This window comes from Fukomys damarensis, unplaced genomic scaffold (genome assembly GCF_012274545.1).
Source record: "Fukomys damarensis isolate Sample0158 unplaced genomic scaffold, DMR_v1.0_HiC HiC_scaffold_11, whole genome shotgun sequence".
Lineage (NCBI taxonomy): Eukaryota > Metazoa > Chordata > Mammalia > Rodentia > Bathyergidae > Fukomys > Fukomys damarensis.
Genome location: NW_022900923.1, coordinates 14,595,271 through 14,613,039, shown reverse-complemented (window position 1 = coordinate 14,613,039; position 17,769 = coordinate 14,595,271). Strand labels below are relative to the sequence as shown.

At 36.9% G+C, this 17,769-nt stretch overlaps 1 protein-coding gene across 1 annotated transcript in view; it reads left to right on the top strand.

Moving 5' to 3' along the window:
- Window positions 1-17,769, top strand: part of Fmn2 (formin 2) — a 312,905-nt gene that overhangs the window by 201,537 nt on the left and 93,599 nt on the right. The window contains exon 17 of the mRNA XM_033761961.1: window positions 12,331-12,423. Within this exon, the coding sequence (XP_033617852.1) occupies window positions 12,331-12,423 (93 nt within the window). The remainder of the gene's footprint in view (window positions 1-12,330; window positions 12,424-17,769) is intronic.

Here is a 17,769-nt window from a genome sequence, read left to right as displayed (position 1 = left end):
CTCCCTCTCTCTCTCCCTCTCTCCCTCTCTCCCTCTCTCCCTCTCTCCCTCTCTTCCTCCCCGCCTCCCTCATCCTTACGAGATAGGCAGAGGCACCACTGAGCTAAATTTCCAGCCCATGAAGTTCGTTCTCCTAACTACAACACTGCAACACTAAGGCCACTTCTTTTTGTGGCTCACTGAATGGAACCTTTCAGGGAAGGGTCAGTGTTGAATATCCTTAGCTCTTTCTTAGCATTTACCTGATGTAACCTGGACTCGGTATGTGAATTAATAATGTAGTGATAAATGTCTGCTAAAGTGTGAGGTAACTAAGTCCAAGGTACTCAGGAAAGTAGAAGGGAGAATATACAATCATCCTCATGAACGGTCTTTTGGATTTGATAGTGCATTCATTGGTTAGCCTTGGGAATGTTTCTAAGCAAGGAGACAACACACTCAGTCTCACTTTGAAAGGCCCAACCCTAGGCACTTGGGAACGATTGGATAGAGTAGAAGCAGGATACTTGGCCAGTCAGAGAGGCTGAGGGCAGGAGTTAAGGTCCTTCTGGTAGGACTAGAGAGAAGGGAATAATTTGTAGGTCTTTGGAAATACAGCGGGTTTGGATTCTGTACTCACACTGATATACAGTGAGAGAAAGAAAGAGGTACAAGATCACTCTGATTTTTAGCTCGAATGCCTAGAGGCCTACTAAGACCGGTACAGGAAGGAAGGGAGACGCAAAGGAATGAATAGCTCTGATTTATGTCTTTCAGAACCAGAGGAAATTATGTCAAGAATGAAGTAAAGAATAATAGGCAATAGGAGTGTGCACAATCTTCTTGTAACTTGGTTAAGATCACAGCTCCAAGCTGGGTCCACCTTAGACTTGCCCTTCTCACATAGACATCACAGCAGACTGCTCACCGTGGACCTCTCTGTTCTGGTATGGTCTACTTCACACACTGACCATGCAGAGTGAGTTCCTTTAAATCTAGAATTGCTTCCCGCTAAATGTCAGGAACTTACTTAGTATAAAAATATACAATGTCAAAGTTCCTATTTTAAGAACAATTTTAATCAAAATATAGATAAGATCCAAGATCTTTTGAATTATAATATATGGACTATAAAAGAGTGGGAGGGATGCTAAGTGAATAACACATTAATTGCTTGAGTTTGTTCCTTTTTTTTGTTTTTTGGTAGCAGGGATTGAACTCAGGGACTTGCGCTTGCAAGACAGACAGTGGATCCAATGAATTAAATCCCTGGCCAGAGTTTGTTCTTTTTATATGATGTTTCTGTAAGTCTCCATTCTTGGTTGCATTATATAAATATATCTCATGTAATATAAATGTTTATAATTAGTCTATCAAATTTTCATTTTTACATTCTTAATACAATTGAGCCATATTTTCAATGCATGTAATATTAATTGCTGGAATTATCAATATGTATCCAGCATGCCTCTAAAGTATTAAGCCTGGTTTTGTTTAAGTCCACAGAATTTACCCAAATATGTTCTCCTAAAAGGCAGTTGAACTCAGAACTGACATTTATTGAGCTCTTTTTATTGCCAAGATATTTTCCTTGATGTCTGGAGGGGAAAGATAAATGATAAATGATCCTTGTGCTTAAAGAATTCACCACATATGTAGTTGAAAGCCAACTATACAAACATGATTGCATTACAGAATAGTAACAGAAGCAGAGTGGAAGGTAAGCGTAAGCCTGATTTTACCTAACTGCTTAGGGAAGGCTGGAGTTAGATGTTAGCATTAAAACTGAATACTTTACCAGGTGGAAAAAATATGTGGACAGAAAATTTGAATGGAGGAATCACCAAGTTCAGTAGAATGAGATTACTTCATTCTTGGAATTTCTAGCAATCCTACATAACTCCAATACTGGCTGGATTTAGGGAAGCAGGGAAGTGATAAAACCATAGAAAGCAGTAGTGGTTAGATCAGAAAAGCTAACATGGGCAATGTATGTGGGGTCGAGGGAGAAGAGGAGCCAGGTAGAGTTCGGGCAGGGGAAACGTCCAAACGCCCTAGCATTCTTGGAATAGCATGCGCATGAGATGAGAGCAAACTTCTCTGACCAGGCTCTACAAAGTTTCCATGCGAGATGAAGTGTTCACATTTTACTCAATGCTCTACAGAAATTGATGCGATATGATTTATGTGTTGAAAATTCTGCGTTGGGAGACAGAATTTGTGACACTGTTTAGGAAGGAGCTCAAGATGAAGATTATTTTGACCTTCAAGATGAAAGAACTATTTCTAATTCTAGATGCAGTGAGGATATTCGAAAGCAGCTTTTTAGAATTTTCTGTATTCCAGTGATATGTAAGTGCTTTACATTAGGTATGCATATGTATGTATGGGTGTGTACCTCACCTCGTTTTAAGTTGTCCCTATGGAAAAGTCATGCTCACAGTCTGAAACATCACCGTTGGCACTTTCTTAGATTTAGAGATAACGACTTAGTTTCTAATTGCTTAGCGGCAAGGGCAGCAGTCATGGTGTTGTCTTGGCATCTGTAATATCGTAGAATAACTAGAATAACTGTTCTGTGTCCTTTCCTTATATAAAATTATTTGGTCTCCTCCACCCTATGAACCAGACGCTATCGTTTTCCTCATATTGTCAACGAAGAAAACGAGGAGGAAAAAGCCAGGATGCAAACCTAATCTAGAGGGACGAAGCTCTTGGTCCTGAGGGTGGGTTGCTTCTCTCTTTGCTGCTGCTGCTGGGGATGAGAAGGATCACAACAGTGATGCTAGTTTAAGCTTCTCTAGCTCTTCCTGAATTCCAGGTGCGCTTCTAAGCGCTTTGCATATGTCAACGTATTTACACCTCCTAGCAACACTAGGGCACAGTTCTGTTCTTGTGCATTACAGGTGAAGAAGCCAAGGCACAGAAAAGCTAACTCCTGCTTGAGAATTCACAGCCAGATGTTTACTTAGGTGTAATCCACAGACTGGCATTGGCTGGGGAAGTGCGTCCTGCTTGAAAGCGTAGTCAGTTGTGTACTGAGGATGATGAGAAGTTAAGCATTCTCTTACGGGAGTAACTATTTAAACAACAAGATAAAAAAATCACCATCGTGCTCTTTCATTTCAATTTTTTTAAAAAAATTTTTTTTCAGCTTTAATTGAGTTTATTGGTACATTTTAGGGATACAGTACAGTTACATTCATTGTTGGGATCTTGTACCTCTACGTGACAAGTCTTGATTCTCATTTTTTCCCCTTACCTCTGCCCTCCCTTCACCCCCTCCTCCCCTCCCCATCTACAAACACTTTATTTTCAACTTTTCATTCCGTTTCAATTTTTAAATTTAAATTTTCATATAAAAATTGTACATATTGGGTGGGTACTATTCAATGTCCGATACAGTTTGTGATATTTGAATCAGGTTAAACATACTCATCTCAAACATCATTTTTTATGACGAGAACATTCAAAATATTTCTTCTAGGTTTTTGAAATGATCAGTACATAATTGTCTGTAGTCACACTATTATACAGCAGCGACTAGAACTTCTTGCTTCTAATTATAACTTAGTCCTCATTCATCAGTCTTTATTCCTCCTCTGCTGTCCTTATCCTCTGGTAACCACCATTCTACTTTGGACTTCTAGGAGATCAAAGATCCCATGCGTGAGTGAGATCCCTTAATACACTGTTCACTTTGAAAATTTTTTTCTGTTGAAGACGACAGCTGTTAAACACCTGGAATACTTACATAACCATTCTGTTCTGTTTAGCCTTATTTTGAGATATAAACTAGTGAACCCAGAACAAATACAGTGTAAGGCAATGAAATTGCCATGTTCAAACTAAGGTATTAGGGAATTTGTATGTGTGCGGTAACTCTGCCCTCTTTCATTATATTTACGTTATAAGTAACTATTTTGAGACTAATCAAGAGACATTTAATTGTTAGACCTAAAGTAATCCATCTTTCCTATAAAATGGTCTAAGTAAATAGTACGCTTTTCTTAGTATGAGTTGGTCCTAATTGTCCACCCCTGGCAAGGCTGGAATATTTTTGAGTATTTCCTAGAAGTTGTACAGTATTTGTGTTTATTTATACTTGTTCTTTCCGTGACTGGCAACACATTTTTGCTGGGCAGTTGTTCTGGGATATTGGTGCTAATTAGCCAAGGTGGAAAGAGATTTCGATCAACTGATTCATCACCTCTCATTCTTTCCTCACTCCGCCGCCATTTGCCTTTTATACCTTGAACTATAGAAACTACTGTTATTATTTGCCAACTTGAATGGACATATTATTTCAACCCACATCCTGCTTGTTGTCTCTGTTGCATGTGACTCACTCTTTATAACTCACTAAACAGAATGGCTTCTTTTGCCTCATTTCTTGTGATTTTCCTCTTAATGCCTGACAGTTATTTCACAGTCTTCTTTATCAATGGCCTGTCTTTCTTTACTACGTCATAAAAGTTAGTATTCTTCAGTATTCAGCCTTCACTCACATCTCTTCTCTCTGTCCATGACTTCATCAAGTGATCTTAACTATATTCAGGATCTCTCACACGGATCACAAACTCCCACATCTAGTGCTTGATGGAAAACTACACCTGCACGTCCCACTGGCGTCTCAAACTCAGTGAGTTCAGAACCAACTTTGCTTTCTTTCCTCTGAGAGCTACTCTGCTTCTGGCTTCTTTGTCCCCGTGCCACCGAATTTTAGATCGTGTTGGAATTGTTCATGCCCTGCTCATTTCACCTCCTCAGTGTGCATTAGAATTATGATAGTTTTATGGTCTTAACATCATGGATTGATTTCCTAAATGGCTTGGGTAGAGCCCTGACAGAACATTCTGAAAGGACTTCTCAGTTGACTTGGAGGTTTACCTCTTTGTGGAGAACCTCTCACTTTCTAGATAGTTGCTTTCCTCTGCTAATTTTAAGTTCTAAATATTTTTTGAGTCTATGCTTTTTTATGGCTTTTGCTTTTGTTTGTACATTTACTTGTGAGAGAGAGGTGGTGGAACCAGACAGCATCCTTTTACTGTCATGTGTGGCTTTTAATTTGAGTTTTTATTTGTGTTCCATAACTAGGAATTGTCAAGTATGGTTTCCTAACCTCCCCAATATACCACACATATGTAGTGGCAGACAAGGTCTCGTGAGAAGTCTTCAGTTTTTCAGTTGGGAACAACCTCACATCCACATTGTATCACAAAGTAGTAATTTCTAGATTATGATTATTTTAATGTGTGAAAATTATTTTATTATTTGCACATATATACAAAGTAATCCACTTAAAGGCAAAAGTGATAGTCAAGATAGTATTAGGTATAACCCCAATGTTAAAATGGTATTATAATAAGATAGTATTAGGTAAAATTCATTATGTGCTTCAAGGTTCTCTGAATTCAGTTGTTTTTTTTTCTATAATATCTTCTCTACTTACATGTAATCTTTAAAATTTTTAACATAAGCCAAAATTTATTTAAGAGTATCCCACAGTACTTCTATGTGGGCTGCATAGTAACACTTCATTTTCAATTTACTTATGTCATTCTTACTGTCATTTTATATGTTACAGAAAATGACCTGCGATTTTTCTACTGTTATGATGATATTGTCATTTTTTTATTAGTGCATTTTGTGATATAGAATAGTGCTGTTTGTTCTGGGGAATCGTTACACACATATCGTATTGTGATCATTTTTTATTTCTTATTCTATCTCTTTTACCCTTCTCTCTCCATTCTTATGTGTCTTTTGTTTTTTGTTTTGTTTTGTTTTTGCTGTCAAGCAATAACATGAAGAGATTAGGTTTTCCCAAATCATTACCCCAGTGCCTGGAAGGTGTAGCACAACATTTTATTTGGTGGTGCAGATTTAGCAGATGAGGTTGAGGTCTAAAACTAATGGTTGATTCTGTGGTACCCACCACCCAGCATAGGTCTGATTGGAACCTAAGTAGCAGCTCCTCTGGTGGGCCAGTTTCATGGATTGTTTTTTGTTTGGATGGTTAGTTTTTTGTTTTGTTTTTCTGGTAGTCATTTCTAGAGACCAAGTGTTGGGTCTGATCTCTATACTTAAATCTATTTTGTAAGCATCTCATGGCCTGCATTTATCTGTTTTAAGTAGTTATGGTGTTTTTTCTTTGGAAAGTGAACTTTGAATAACATAAAAATAGGTTTATGTGGGAAACAACTTGGTTTTGGAAGAAAGGCTTTTCTCATCTAACCTTATTTTTTCTCCTTTGTATCTGTTCCGTGACTTCCCTCATATTTGTTGAAGTAGGTTTATAGATACCTGTGAAACCTTCTGCAAGCTCAGAGAAAAGGAATTACTCTAAATTGTGATTAACAGTGATTGAACTTGGAAACATATAAATTATAACTAGGGTATTCCAGTTCTCTAAGACAATAACCACACTCTTATAATCATGGTTCATTTGAGGAAGTGGTATGTGATGTTCTCCATTTCTCTGAGAGTGATAAGATAATATTTGCTCTTCCCCATGATGTTCCTTCCACTCTGTGGATAGCATTAATGTGTGGAGCCCCAATTTCCAGTGGGAATAGCTCAGAGATTTTTGCTCCCTTTTCCCTCTGGCTAGATTTTCCTTTGCATGTGGAAGCTCAGTGCATGCTTTCCAATATTAGCCCTTTAACACGATACAAAATCTTTTTGGCTAGAAACTCTTTAAATTAAACAAAAGTTGACGTGACTGAAATTACTCAAAAATTACTCAGTCATGCCAACAGCCTCCTACCAAATGTTTTTTTAAAATTTGGATTTGACTGTAATGCAAGTTTTCCAGGAACTCTTCTTATCTTTGGTCTGTGTTTAATAATGTTTCTAAATGACCCTTTAAATTTTACAATCATAGTGTTTGGTATTTTTTTAAAAATTTGTAGTCATATCCCAGTTTTAAGGATGATGAGCACCAGCCAGGACAATATGTTGCACAACACGATGTGCTGTAGTTAAGAGAAGAACGAGATCCACTCTTCTAAAGAAATTTATATATTCTTTATATGTTATCTCATCGTGTTGAACACATCCACGTGCGATATTGAATATGTAAGAATATACATGAGAATTATGCATATGTAAGAACTAGACCCTTTATTTTTATTCATTAATAAACTAATTAATATGCCCTTCCTTGTTAATGTAGTAAATAAATGAATCAACCCACAACCACCCACAAATAATAGTACAGACTTTATATCACGGTGAAGAGCTCTGAATATTTGGATTTGGGTTGTGGTATACTTTATGATATCACAAGTTAGCTGCCTCCAGAGATACAATATCAAAATTAAGGAAATTCATGACTCTGGGAATATTGAAAGCATTTCTTTCATACAAGATTTTTAATACTTCTGTATTTCAGACACTAGATACACAAAAATGAATAGGGCAGCCCTGGGCTTCAAGAAATGTGAACTGCAATTAGGGACAAAGATACACAAATAAATAAATACGAGACAATATCATTAACAACTGTCATGTTTTATGAGATCCTGACAACCAGATCAGTGCTTAGCATTTAAAGTTCAACTTCTTGTTGGATCTCAGTTAATTTAAGAAACTAGCCCAAAATTACACAGCTAGTTGTAGAACTAGACTTGAATTCAGATCTATTTTATCCAAGCTTTGCTTTTATTTCATATTATTCACACGTTCTGTAGAAAAAGAGTTACAAAGTTGAGGGTGAGATCATACTTTTTAGCTTAGGGTGGCAGTTGGATCAGAGGCTGGGTAGGAATAGATAAGCAGAAGTTTGACACCTGATTGATTGCAAGGGGTAAAAATATGTTAGATGGGTGAATAATGTGAATAAGGCTCAGGGAAATATGAATGATATGATATTTTGCAAGTTAATAAGAACTCTATGAAAGGATGGAATTAATATATCCATGCATTCCACAGATAATTAATTAACTGTTAAGTGCACATTTCCTGTTAGAGGATGTTATGAGTACTGGCAACACAATGGCACGGATAAATTGAGAATGCTATGAGATATGTAGAGGAGAAATCTGTCCTTAATGAGAGCGGATTTGTTCTGACACTCATTGAAGACCTGAATTATCAATGGTGGGCTTAATTTTTTTAAACTTATTTTATAAGTGCACACATTTTCTATGAATATTCCTGGAGTGTTACACAGCAACCTGCAGTCATAGCGTTCCATAGCCAATGTACTACACAGAGTTTTCTACTCAGTATTTGGTTGGGAAATCTAATGAACAAAACAGTTTTGTAAGGAAAAAGTGGGTGGATATTGCTGGAAACATACTGGTTATATATATATATATATTTATGGCTCTTCTAGACTAAAAATCCTATTTGATTCCCACTAGGTTCAAGAAATTATACTACATAGGGTAAGGGGAAAAGACAGAGGAACTGTTTTTATACTTGCATTTTTGTTAAGAATATAGTTCACATGGGCTGGGGATTTAGCTCAGTGGTTCTGCTGCCTACTTTGCAAGTGCAAGGTCCTGAGTTTGATCCCCGGTACCCAAATTAAAAAAAAAAAAAAAAGTTCATATGAATGGGCCAGGGAATATTTGTAAAATTAAGTGAAAATCAATTTGAAATAAAAAAAAGACTAAAGGAAAATTATTATAGCATGCATTTTCTTAAATGATGAATGTCTTGTTGATGAAAGGTTATTGAGTAAAAATAAAAATGCGGAGAAATTTTGGTGGACTTTATCACAGGCAGCCTGGTTTCTTAACTAATGAAGTCTTTCAGGTACCTGATCCATGAGACCAATTTCTACCAGTTCATATAATTAGGGTGTTTTTACAGTATCCTCTGCCTCAAGACATTCTATAGCATCATAAACAAAAAAAGGCAGGTGTTCATTTTAGTTTCAATTTTTTAAAAATAAAAATGAACTAATTGGAATCACTAGTCAAAACATTAACCTTCCTTGCCTCTAGATTTTAAGTGTTGAGAATCAAGCCGGGTGCAAGAGACTAGATATTATATATTATTTTTCCACACTGGCTTAAGCTGTTGGGCACTAGGGAGTATGACGTGATCGAGTATATCCTTATTATTCAGCTGGAGACATTAAGCGTTCAGAGTTTCAGCTACATGGGGCTGCCACACGTGACATAGACCACAGGAAATTGACTGCAGTGTGTCCTAATCTGACTCACGTCTTCCACCAGCTAATTTCTGAATAAGCCGGCGCTGAAGTACCCCACAGGCATCCACACCTCCCAAGGCTGTGACTTCACTGTAGGAGTTCCCTAAATGTTAGGCATCCACTTCATGCTGAACCCACAGCTCTTTTTCTAACTTCTGCTCCTTCAGCGTTTCCTTCTGTGGAATCAAGATGCAAGAAGTCTGGTTTTGAGCCCATACTTCAGCTCTTAAGCTGCTACTATATTTCATTTTAGACTTTTCTAACCTGAACTCTCCTGTTATAAAAGGACAGCAATTACCATTTGTTGTAGATACCTGCTTACATATCCCAAGTTCAGTTTGGGGAATTTTTTAATACATTTTCTCAGTGTCACGTTAACGTTAGAAATTTTACTATCTTACTGTCGGTTGGGGCAGCTCAGGTCCTCAGAGGTGAGGTAATTAACTCCCATCCCATGTTGCATTCAGGGGATGAATGAAATGGAATTTAAACTTTGTTTGCTAGATTCCACACTCTAGAATATTTCTATTTCTATAGGTATTTTTCCAGCCTCTCACCCTTTCAACAACGTTTTGCCTGGGTCAGACACTAGAGGTAAAAATGGAAATATGACAGATTTCCTCACAAATAGTCCAATCTGGGAGAGCAGAACAGAAACAGTTATAAATACCTTGAATAGAGTGCAGTAGCTGATATTGAAACCCTCTTCCTTAACTTATGAACTCAGCAAATGTGGGCATTTTCTTTGTACTGTATTTTTTCTCTGAGGTAAAGTAAATATATGAGTAATGTACTTCCAAGGGGTTTTATGAGGATTGAATGGGACAGTACATGTAAAACATTTAGAAAGAGTCCCTGGCACATAAACTTGCTCAGTAAACAATAGCTTTAACTCTATAAATACAAAAAGGAGTGGCATCACAGAGGGGAGATACCCAGGCCTGCCTGGGGGCAGGTGGCAGGGATGGGGGAAAGTAGGGGATGTAGGGAGGTCAGGGTTGCCTCTAAGGGACAGTCACATCTAAGTTATAAAGTTATAGTGGGAATTGGCAATTTAAAAGTGAGGATATAAAGAGGAATCATTTTAAGCATAGAAGGCATCATGAGCATGAATGGGGAGATGAAAATTTGCATTTTGTCTGCACAAAATATCAGAGTTCACAAATGATTTGAATGTTCACCAAAGCCTACATTGTAGAAAGTGCTATGTCTTATATTATATGCTTTGAAATTGTTCTTCTCTTCCTCTAACAACAGAATATAGCTGAAAGTTCAGAAGTTACTGAACAGCTTTAGGTAATCTATCCTGTCTTGTCTGGATAGCTTTTAAAGCTGTGAGGAGGACCATAGGTCTGTGTAATGTTGGGGCTAGAAAGCCCAGGTGAGAAGTTTTTATAGCAGCCTGAGTAAGTAGGAGGGATGAGGGTGTTTGTGCTATAATAGTCCAGGAATTCAGAGAATTAAGCCAACTTAAGAAATATTTATGAGGGGAAAACTGCAGAATTTTGAAGTAAAGAAAGTGACTCAAGAACAACTCTCCTATTTTAGCCCGAGTTTTTAGGTTAGATAGTGGTTCCACCAACAAAGAGAAAGCAGGGAGGTAATAAGTTTAGAGAAGATAGTAATGAGTCCTGTGTGGAAAATACTGAGGATTTGATATGGGCAGAAGTTTAATATGTGTGTCTGGAGCAATAAGATAGCTGAACTGAGGGTATAGATTGGGCAATCTCTGGCATCTTAGGTGCAAGATAGTGCCCAGGGAGGGAGGGGAGATAGGAGGGAGAACTTTAGATGTTCAAATCTGGTCTCAGATTTTACTAAGCCAAGTTTTCTCTTACCTTGGATGAAGAAAATGTGTGCAAACAATACAGCCATCCTGCCTTCCCCTGCCACGACAAATTAATGGCCTGGTTTGGGGTGGGGGTAAAAGGAAAGTACAGTTTCATAAAGAAAAAGAAAGCAAGTTAAAGAGTCTAAGAATGAAGTCATAGAAATGGCATCCTTACCTCAGAATTTGCATTTAGTCTGCACAAAATATCAGAATGTGTTTTCCTGAGTCAGATATGGGTCTGACAAGTGTTTTGGCTTTCATATATGTACCTTTTAATTTTTACAGTATTGGGGTTTGAACCTAGGGCATTCCTATTGAGCTATAAAGCTCCCCAACCTGCCTTTCTGTTTGTTTGTTTGTTTGTTTGTTTGTTGATAGGGCCTCCCTAAGTCAACAAGTTGGCCTGGCTGGGCTTGAACTTGTGATCCTTCTGCCTCAGCCTCCCAGAGTGCTGGGATTACAGGCATGGTTCACCATGCCAAGCCTCAAATACATACTATACTTTTCAGTTTTGAGTTCCTTCGTTTGTCAGTTGGGTTTCTTGTTATCGCCACGATGGCAGGCGTTGCTTTGGAAAATTTTGCTACAATAGCCCCAATTGGATCTGTAGACTACCTAAAAATATTTATGATGTCACAGACATGGTAGGAAGATTAACTTTGATTAACAGATGAGGATTTCAGCTGTGAATCTGCCACTGTGGTACACATGGACCCTTGAGAAAATTAGTGACTTATTAGAACCTTAATTTTCTCCACTGTCAGTTATAGTCATGATGTCACCTTACTAGCATATTCTAAGTATTAACTTAAGTTGTAGATGAAAATCTCTTGGCAGACAATAGATACTTTGTAGATATTGGTTGTGGTGCTAACATTACTAACATTATTGGTTTTTGTTATTTTTTCAGAAATTTGGACTTTAGGGATAAACTTGTGTTAGAAGTCAGTCGATGAAAAAATGATGAAAAGAGTTACACACGATGGCTGTACTATGTCCTAAGCACTACTCTGACATATTACATCTATTAATATATTTGACCCTCATACCTGTACTGTGAGGCACATTCTAGTAGTATGCGTATTTTATAAATAAAGAGCCTGAAGTTCAGAGATTTGGCAAGTGATCGATTTGGAAGTGAGGGAACTGTGTGGATTCTGAAGAATTTCTTTTCGTGATTCCCTAAAGAAACCTTGATCATAGACGTCTCTCATTTCCAAAATGCATGTGCCACATATGTCAGTTAAGGCAGTTAGCAAGCTTTTCTAGCATTAGCTAGTATGTTTGTAAAATTGTTTTAATGCTCCACTAGCCCTGTGACACTCTAAACAGTGTGCCTCTCTCCTTTTAGCCTGTGAGACTGAAGCTGGGAAAGTGTACCAGGTCTCTTCCAAAGAGCATATGCAGCCTTTCAAGGAAAACATGGAGCGATTTATTACTCAAGGTAAATTTCAAAGAGATGTTTTGTTCATTAGCTAGTATGTTTGTAAAATTGTTTTAATGCTCCACTAGCCCTGTGACACTCTAAACAGTGTGCCTCTCTCCTTTTAGCCTGTGAGACTGAAGCTGGGAAAGTGTACCAGGTCTCTTCCAAAGAGCATATGCAGCCTTTCAAGGAAAACATGGAGCGATTTATTACTCAAGGTAAATTTCAAAGAGATGTTTTGTTTTGTTCTCTTTCCTCTTCTGAAGAAAGGTAGAAGGCAGTTTTTTTTTTTTTTTTTTTAAATACACATTGAGTTGAAAGGGATTATTTTGACATTACAAACAAAACCAGGTTTGGTTCAATCATGAGTCACAGAGATGTGAGAGACTAGCAATTTGTTAAACATGCTGTTCTGTAGATAATGCTCCTATTATTGTTACTTTTTATTGCATGACAGTAAGTACACTGGATAGTAATTAAAATAGCTCATATTTTAAAAGACATTGAAATCCTGGGCTTTATGTTATAGAAAATTAGATATCCTTTTGAATTTTGACTATCCGTATGACCTCAGTTCAATCTGGTATTTATTTGCTTTGTCAAAACATTGTACCCAAAGAACAAAGCATAGTGATGTTTTTCAAATTTCAGAACATTATTTGTTAGTTTTTATAGGATACACTAATACCTCTAGATATTTAACACCTTTCTTTGCAAGCATAAAATCTTTATAAATATTATCTCATTGACACTTCCTACATTCCTAAGCGATAACCAGGAATAAAACATTTCAGAAGATCCTAAAGAAATGATTTATTTGAAAGGAAAACATCTACTACAAGCCCTGCTGTTTGAAGTCATTGAAACTTACAATTATATTAAGATATTTACTACTCAAAACATTTCAACTTTGGAATGTTCCATCTTCCCTGAAGATCAGATTTGTATCATGCCACGCTCTGGGAAAGTTCCTGCTCTTTCAGGAATTCTCCTAGAGGCTGACATGGCATGAGACCGAGGCCAAGTAGCATTCTAACAGTTGGCTCCATTCTCTCTGTGTTAAGCTATGGTTTTTATAGTTTATTTAAGTGTCATTAATGATGATTTACAATGAATGAGTCATGTTACAATTGGATTAAACGTAAGCACAGCTTTTTTTAGATGGGAAAAAAGTTTAATCATGCAAGATAATCATGAAGATTGAACTCTGTTGAGGTTCATAAATCAAAGTGATTGTCATTTTCAAATTCAGAGCTCCTGGTGGAAAGCACACAGATTCCTAAAAAGGCCTTTGAACAAAATTACTAGTCCTGTAGTTATATATGATAGGACTTTGTAAACTCATTTTGTTCTCAGTGGTGATTTTTTCATTCACTGGAATTTTAGGATCAACAATATGTAATTTTTTTTTTTTGGTACCACGGATCAAACTTAGGACCTTGCACTTGCGAGGCAGGTGGAAGAATCACTGAGCTAAATCCCCAGCCCTTTCAATTTGTAGCTTAAAAAAATGATATGTAAGTTTTTAAAATAACATTGGTAAAAGAATAGAACATTTATTCACTTGTGGCTTGTGAGACTAGATCTTACTAAAAAAAAGAAACGAAGAAATTTGCTGGGTTTTATATCCAAAATATAGCAAATGTTACATATATTGATATTCACATTATGTGATTTATTATTTCATTTAATGAACTTATTTTTTATAGGTCAGGTTTTAAGATTATTTTTGATGACTAAATCTGTCATTTTTTAGAAACAAATAGTAAAATTATCTTTTGTAGTCTATTTGGAGTGTAGAAATTATGGTTCTACACCAAAAGTGATCAGCCATAGTGATATATTTGAGAATTGTTTCCGATGAGTCAGTGGTCAGGTAGAGGAGGCTTTTGGGATTTGTGTAGCATTTGACACACAGGGAAGATAGGACTGCTCAGCTGTATTAAATGGATAAGTATCTCCTTAGATTTTTAATGATTTTCCAAGAAGATCATTTAACCTCCTATTGTGAAATATGGATATTAGCAATTTTAAACTTCTCTATATTAAATAAAATCATTTGTGTTGCAAGGATAATCATTTACTTTTTATAAGTATTATATGCATTGTAAGTAAGTAATATATTATTTGTGAGTAGAGCTAATGCATCCGTTAGCTTTTAATTGCTGGACAAAATATCTGGCACTGACAACTTAAGGGAAGAGCAATTTAACTTGGACTCATGGTTTCAGAGGTTTCAGTCTATGGCTGACTGGCTCCAAGGCAGAAACATCAGGGCAAAAGGGAATGTCAGAGTAAAACTGCTCCTTTCATAGTATCTTAGAAACAGTACTGGATAGAGTAAGAGCACCTGAGAAGAAGGGGTCAGGGACCAGATAAGATCCCCAAGGTCACACCTTTAGGACCCAGCCAGACACACCTAGAAGTGTGCTATACTGTTCCCCTAGGCAGCCCTCAAGCCAACCAAGTCAACAGTTAACATAAACCATCACAGTGCCTCACTTTTTGCCATTAGGTTGAACAAGATGAGTCTGTTTTCAGTTTTTCTACCATTTTCATTTGCCTTTTTATTTCTTGTCTAGTTCTACTCAAATGTTCTATGACTATTTGTTGATTAAAAATATTTGGAGCTGGAGGTGTACCTCTATAGTAGAGTGGATGTTTAGCATGTGTGAGGCCCTAAGTTTTGTCCTTTGCAACACACACACACACACACACACACACACAAACACACACCATTTATTTATTTTCTATGAATCTGTGTGTTCTTTTGGATATGTACTACAGATAGAAAATACATGTGTCTTAATGGATCTTACATTCTGGGTTATCTGAAATACAGATGATAACAACATAAGCACAACAGAAAGTCCTTTGGAAAAATGTATCGGCCAACTTTGAACATACAGTAAAAAATAATAGATTTCAAAATATCTATCTCTTAAGATAAATTTTTATGAAAGTAGCAATTTTTGCCCCTATTTTTCTAGTTATTGGGATAAAATTCTAGAATCAAATTTATAAACTAGAAAAAATACTGCCTTAGTACAAATAAATGCATGCCAAATTGTTGCTTATATTTCAGTTTTTTCAGTAATAAAATAGCACTCTTATGTGAACCTCTGTGTTCAAATTAACATCTAGAAGCATATTCCTGTTTTCACATATCTAGTTAAAATCTTCATTCTCAAAATGTAAAATCTCTCAAAAAATCCAAGAAATATACCACATCTGATACTGGCTGAAAGGTCTTACTGCATAAATTCCTGCAGTATTACAGAAACTTCTTCTTTCCTCATAATTCAGCTATTGTGTGGTTTCTGCCCTGCATTCTAACAAGCATTGTGAATTTCACCTTGCTCTGAAACTCACTGATTCGTCCAATTTCTTCCCTGTTTTCTTTGTTCTACTCAATCTAAGATTTCATGGTCTCTGTTTAAACTCCCCCTTCCTTGGGAATGTCCCTCATTTCTTCTCTCGAATAGGCAGGTTTCAGGGATTTAGTCGTGCTGCTGCATTGTTTGTAAAGGCAAAAACACAAGAATTGAGACAGATTAGACCTTAAAGTAGGAGACCACTTAGAAAATGGTTCTGATAGACTGTTAGGGAAATGAGGAGCACTTTACTGAGGATAAGCAGGTAGATTTAGGGGAGTCTAACAAGACAGAACCAAACGGACATAGGTGGTTGTTACATGTCTAGACTTCACATCTGAGGGGCAGGGAGAATATTACTTATCACTGAGATGAATACAGGTTGAATATCCCTTATCCCAAATGGTTGGGAGCAGAAGTATTTATGATTTAGGAATATTTATATAGAATTTACATGTTGAGAATCCTAATGTGGCCGGGTGTGGTGGCGCACGCCTGTAATCCCAGCACTTGGGAGGCTGAGACAGGAGGACTGCTGTGAGTTCAAGACCAGCCTGGACTACACAGTGAGTTCCAGGTCAGTCTCAACTACATAGTGAGACCCTGTCTCAAAAAAAAAAAACCAAGGAAAAAAAAAAAGAGAATCCTAATATGATGAATCCATAAGGCACCAAAGTCCCACACGTCAACAGTTTTGGATTTTGCAGTATTTTTGATTGCATGTTTTGGATTAGAGATGCTTAACCTGTATAGGAAAATATTTGAGGCATAAACATGATCACTCATGAATAAATATATCAGTTAGCATGCCCCACACAGAGGTGTATAGATGAACTGGACTCAGCACAGAGGTCTGCAGTTGAGAATGAGACACCATAGGAAATAATTATAGAGGAGAGGTAGTCACATAGGATGAAAAGAATAAATATGGCTAGGGGTAGTATTTTGGAGAAGAATAACATCCACTTGGATGGACAGAGAAAAGCACCTCCAGGTATAACTGTCAGGTAGGAAGGAAACTGAGAGAGGCTGCTGTGTTGGAAACTTGAGTAGGAAAGAGTTTTAGGAAAAAGGGAATGATCATAGAGTACGTGTCTTGGGTTGACATAAACATAAGCTGGTATTCTGAGCTTTAATAATTTAGATAAGTGGGGAGGAAAAATGATACCACTTTGCAACAGTTTTTAAAGTTATTGTGTTATTGAGGGAGAACCGTAACTGAAGCCTAAGTGTCTGAACTTTTTGGTCAAAGTTCCTGTAGTTTAGCTTATTGTTATTTTTTGTCATCATGTGTGATGTATTTGATTGGATGCGTTTGTGAAGAAAACTAATGCTTAATCTCGAGATTGTTATTCAGCATTTATTTGTGAGTGCTGTTAATTTTTTTGTACATTTTTTCAAACTAGTACCTGAAACAGGAAATAAAAAGTGAGTGTGCTAATAATTAAGTGAGTGTGCTACAAAACCTCATGATTTTTTCCAGAACTCAGCATATTGCTTCCTTTCCCCATGCCCCTCTTTATTGCTGAATCCAAGCTGTACTCTGAACAAAGTGTGGACGCAATACCATGTTTTTGTTGACAAGCTATAGAGGACCTTAGATGTATTGGATTTCCATTAAATATCTATCTGCTTGCATTGAGGTCACTGGGAAAGAAGGAGGAAGCAGGCTGTCTTCGTTGCCCTTTTTACATATATGATATATTTTGATACTTATATACTTTAAAGCTCAATATAAAGAGAGTGTGTCTCTCCCAGTGCTAGGAAATTAAGTCCCTACTGTGATTTTTATAAATCAAAAATAGCTAATGAGTTTTTGCAAGAACCTCACTCTCCTTATCTTCCCCCTCTCCCAAACATTCGTTCCATAAATTAAGTGTAGTAAATTGGAGCCAAACAATTCCTGTGTGGAATAAAACCAAGACGAAAACGCATAAATCTGTAATCACATGCTTATAATTAGAAGGGTGTTGACATCTCAAGCCTTAAA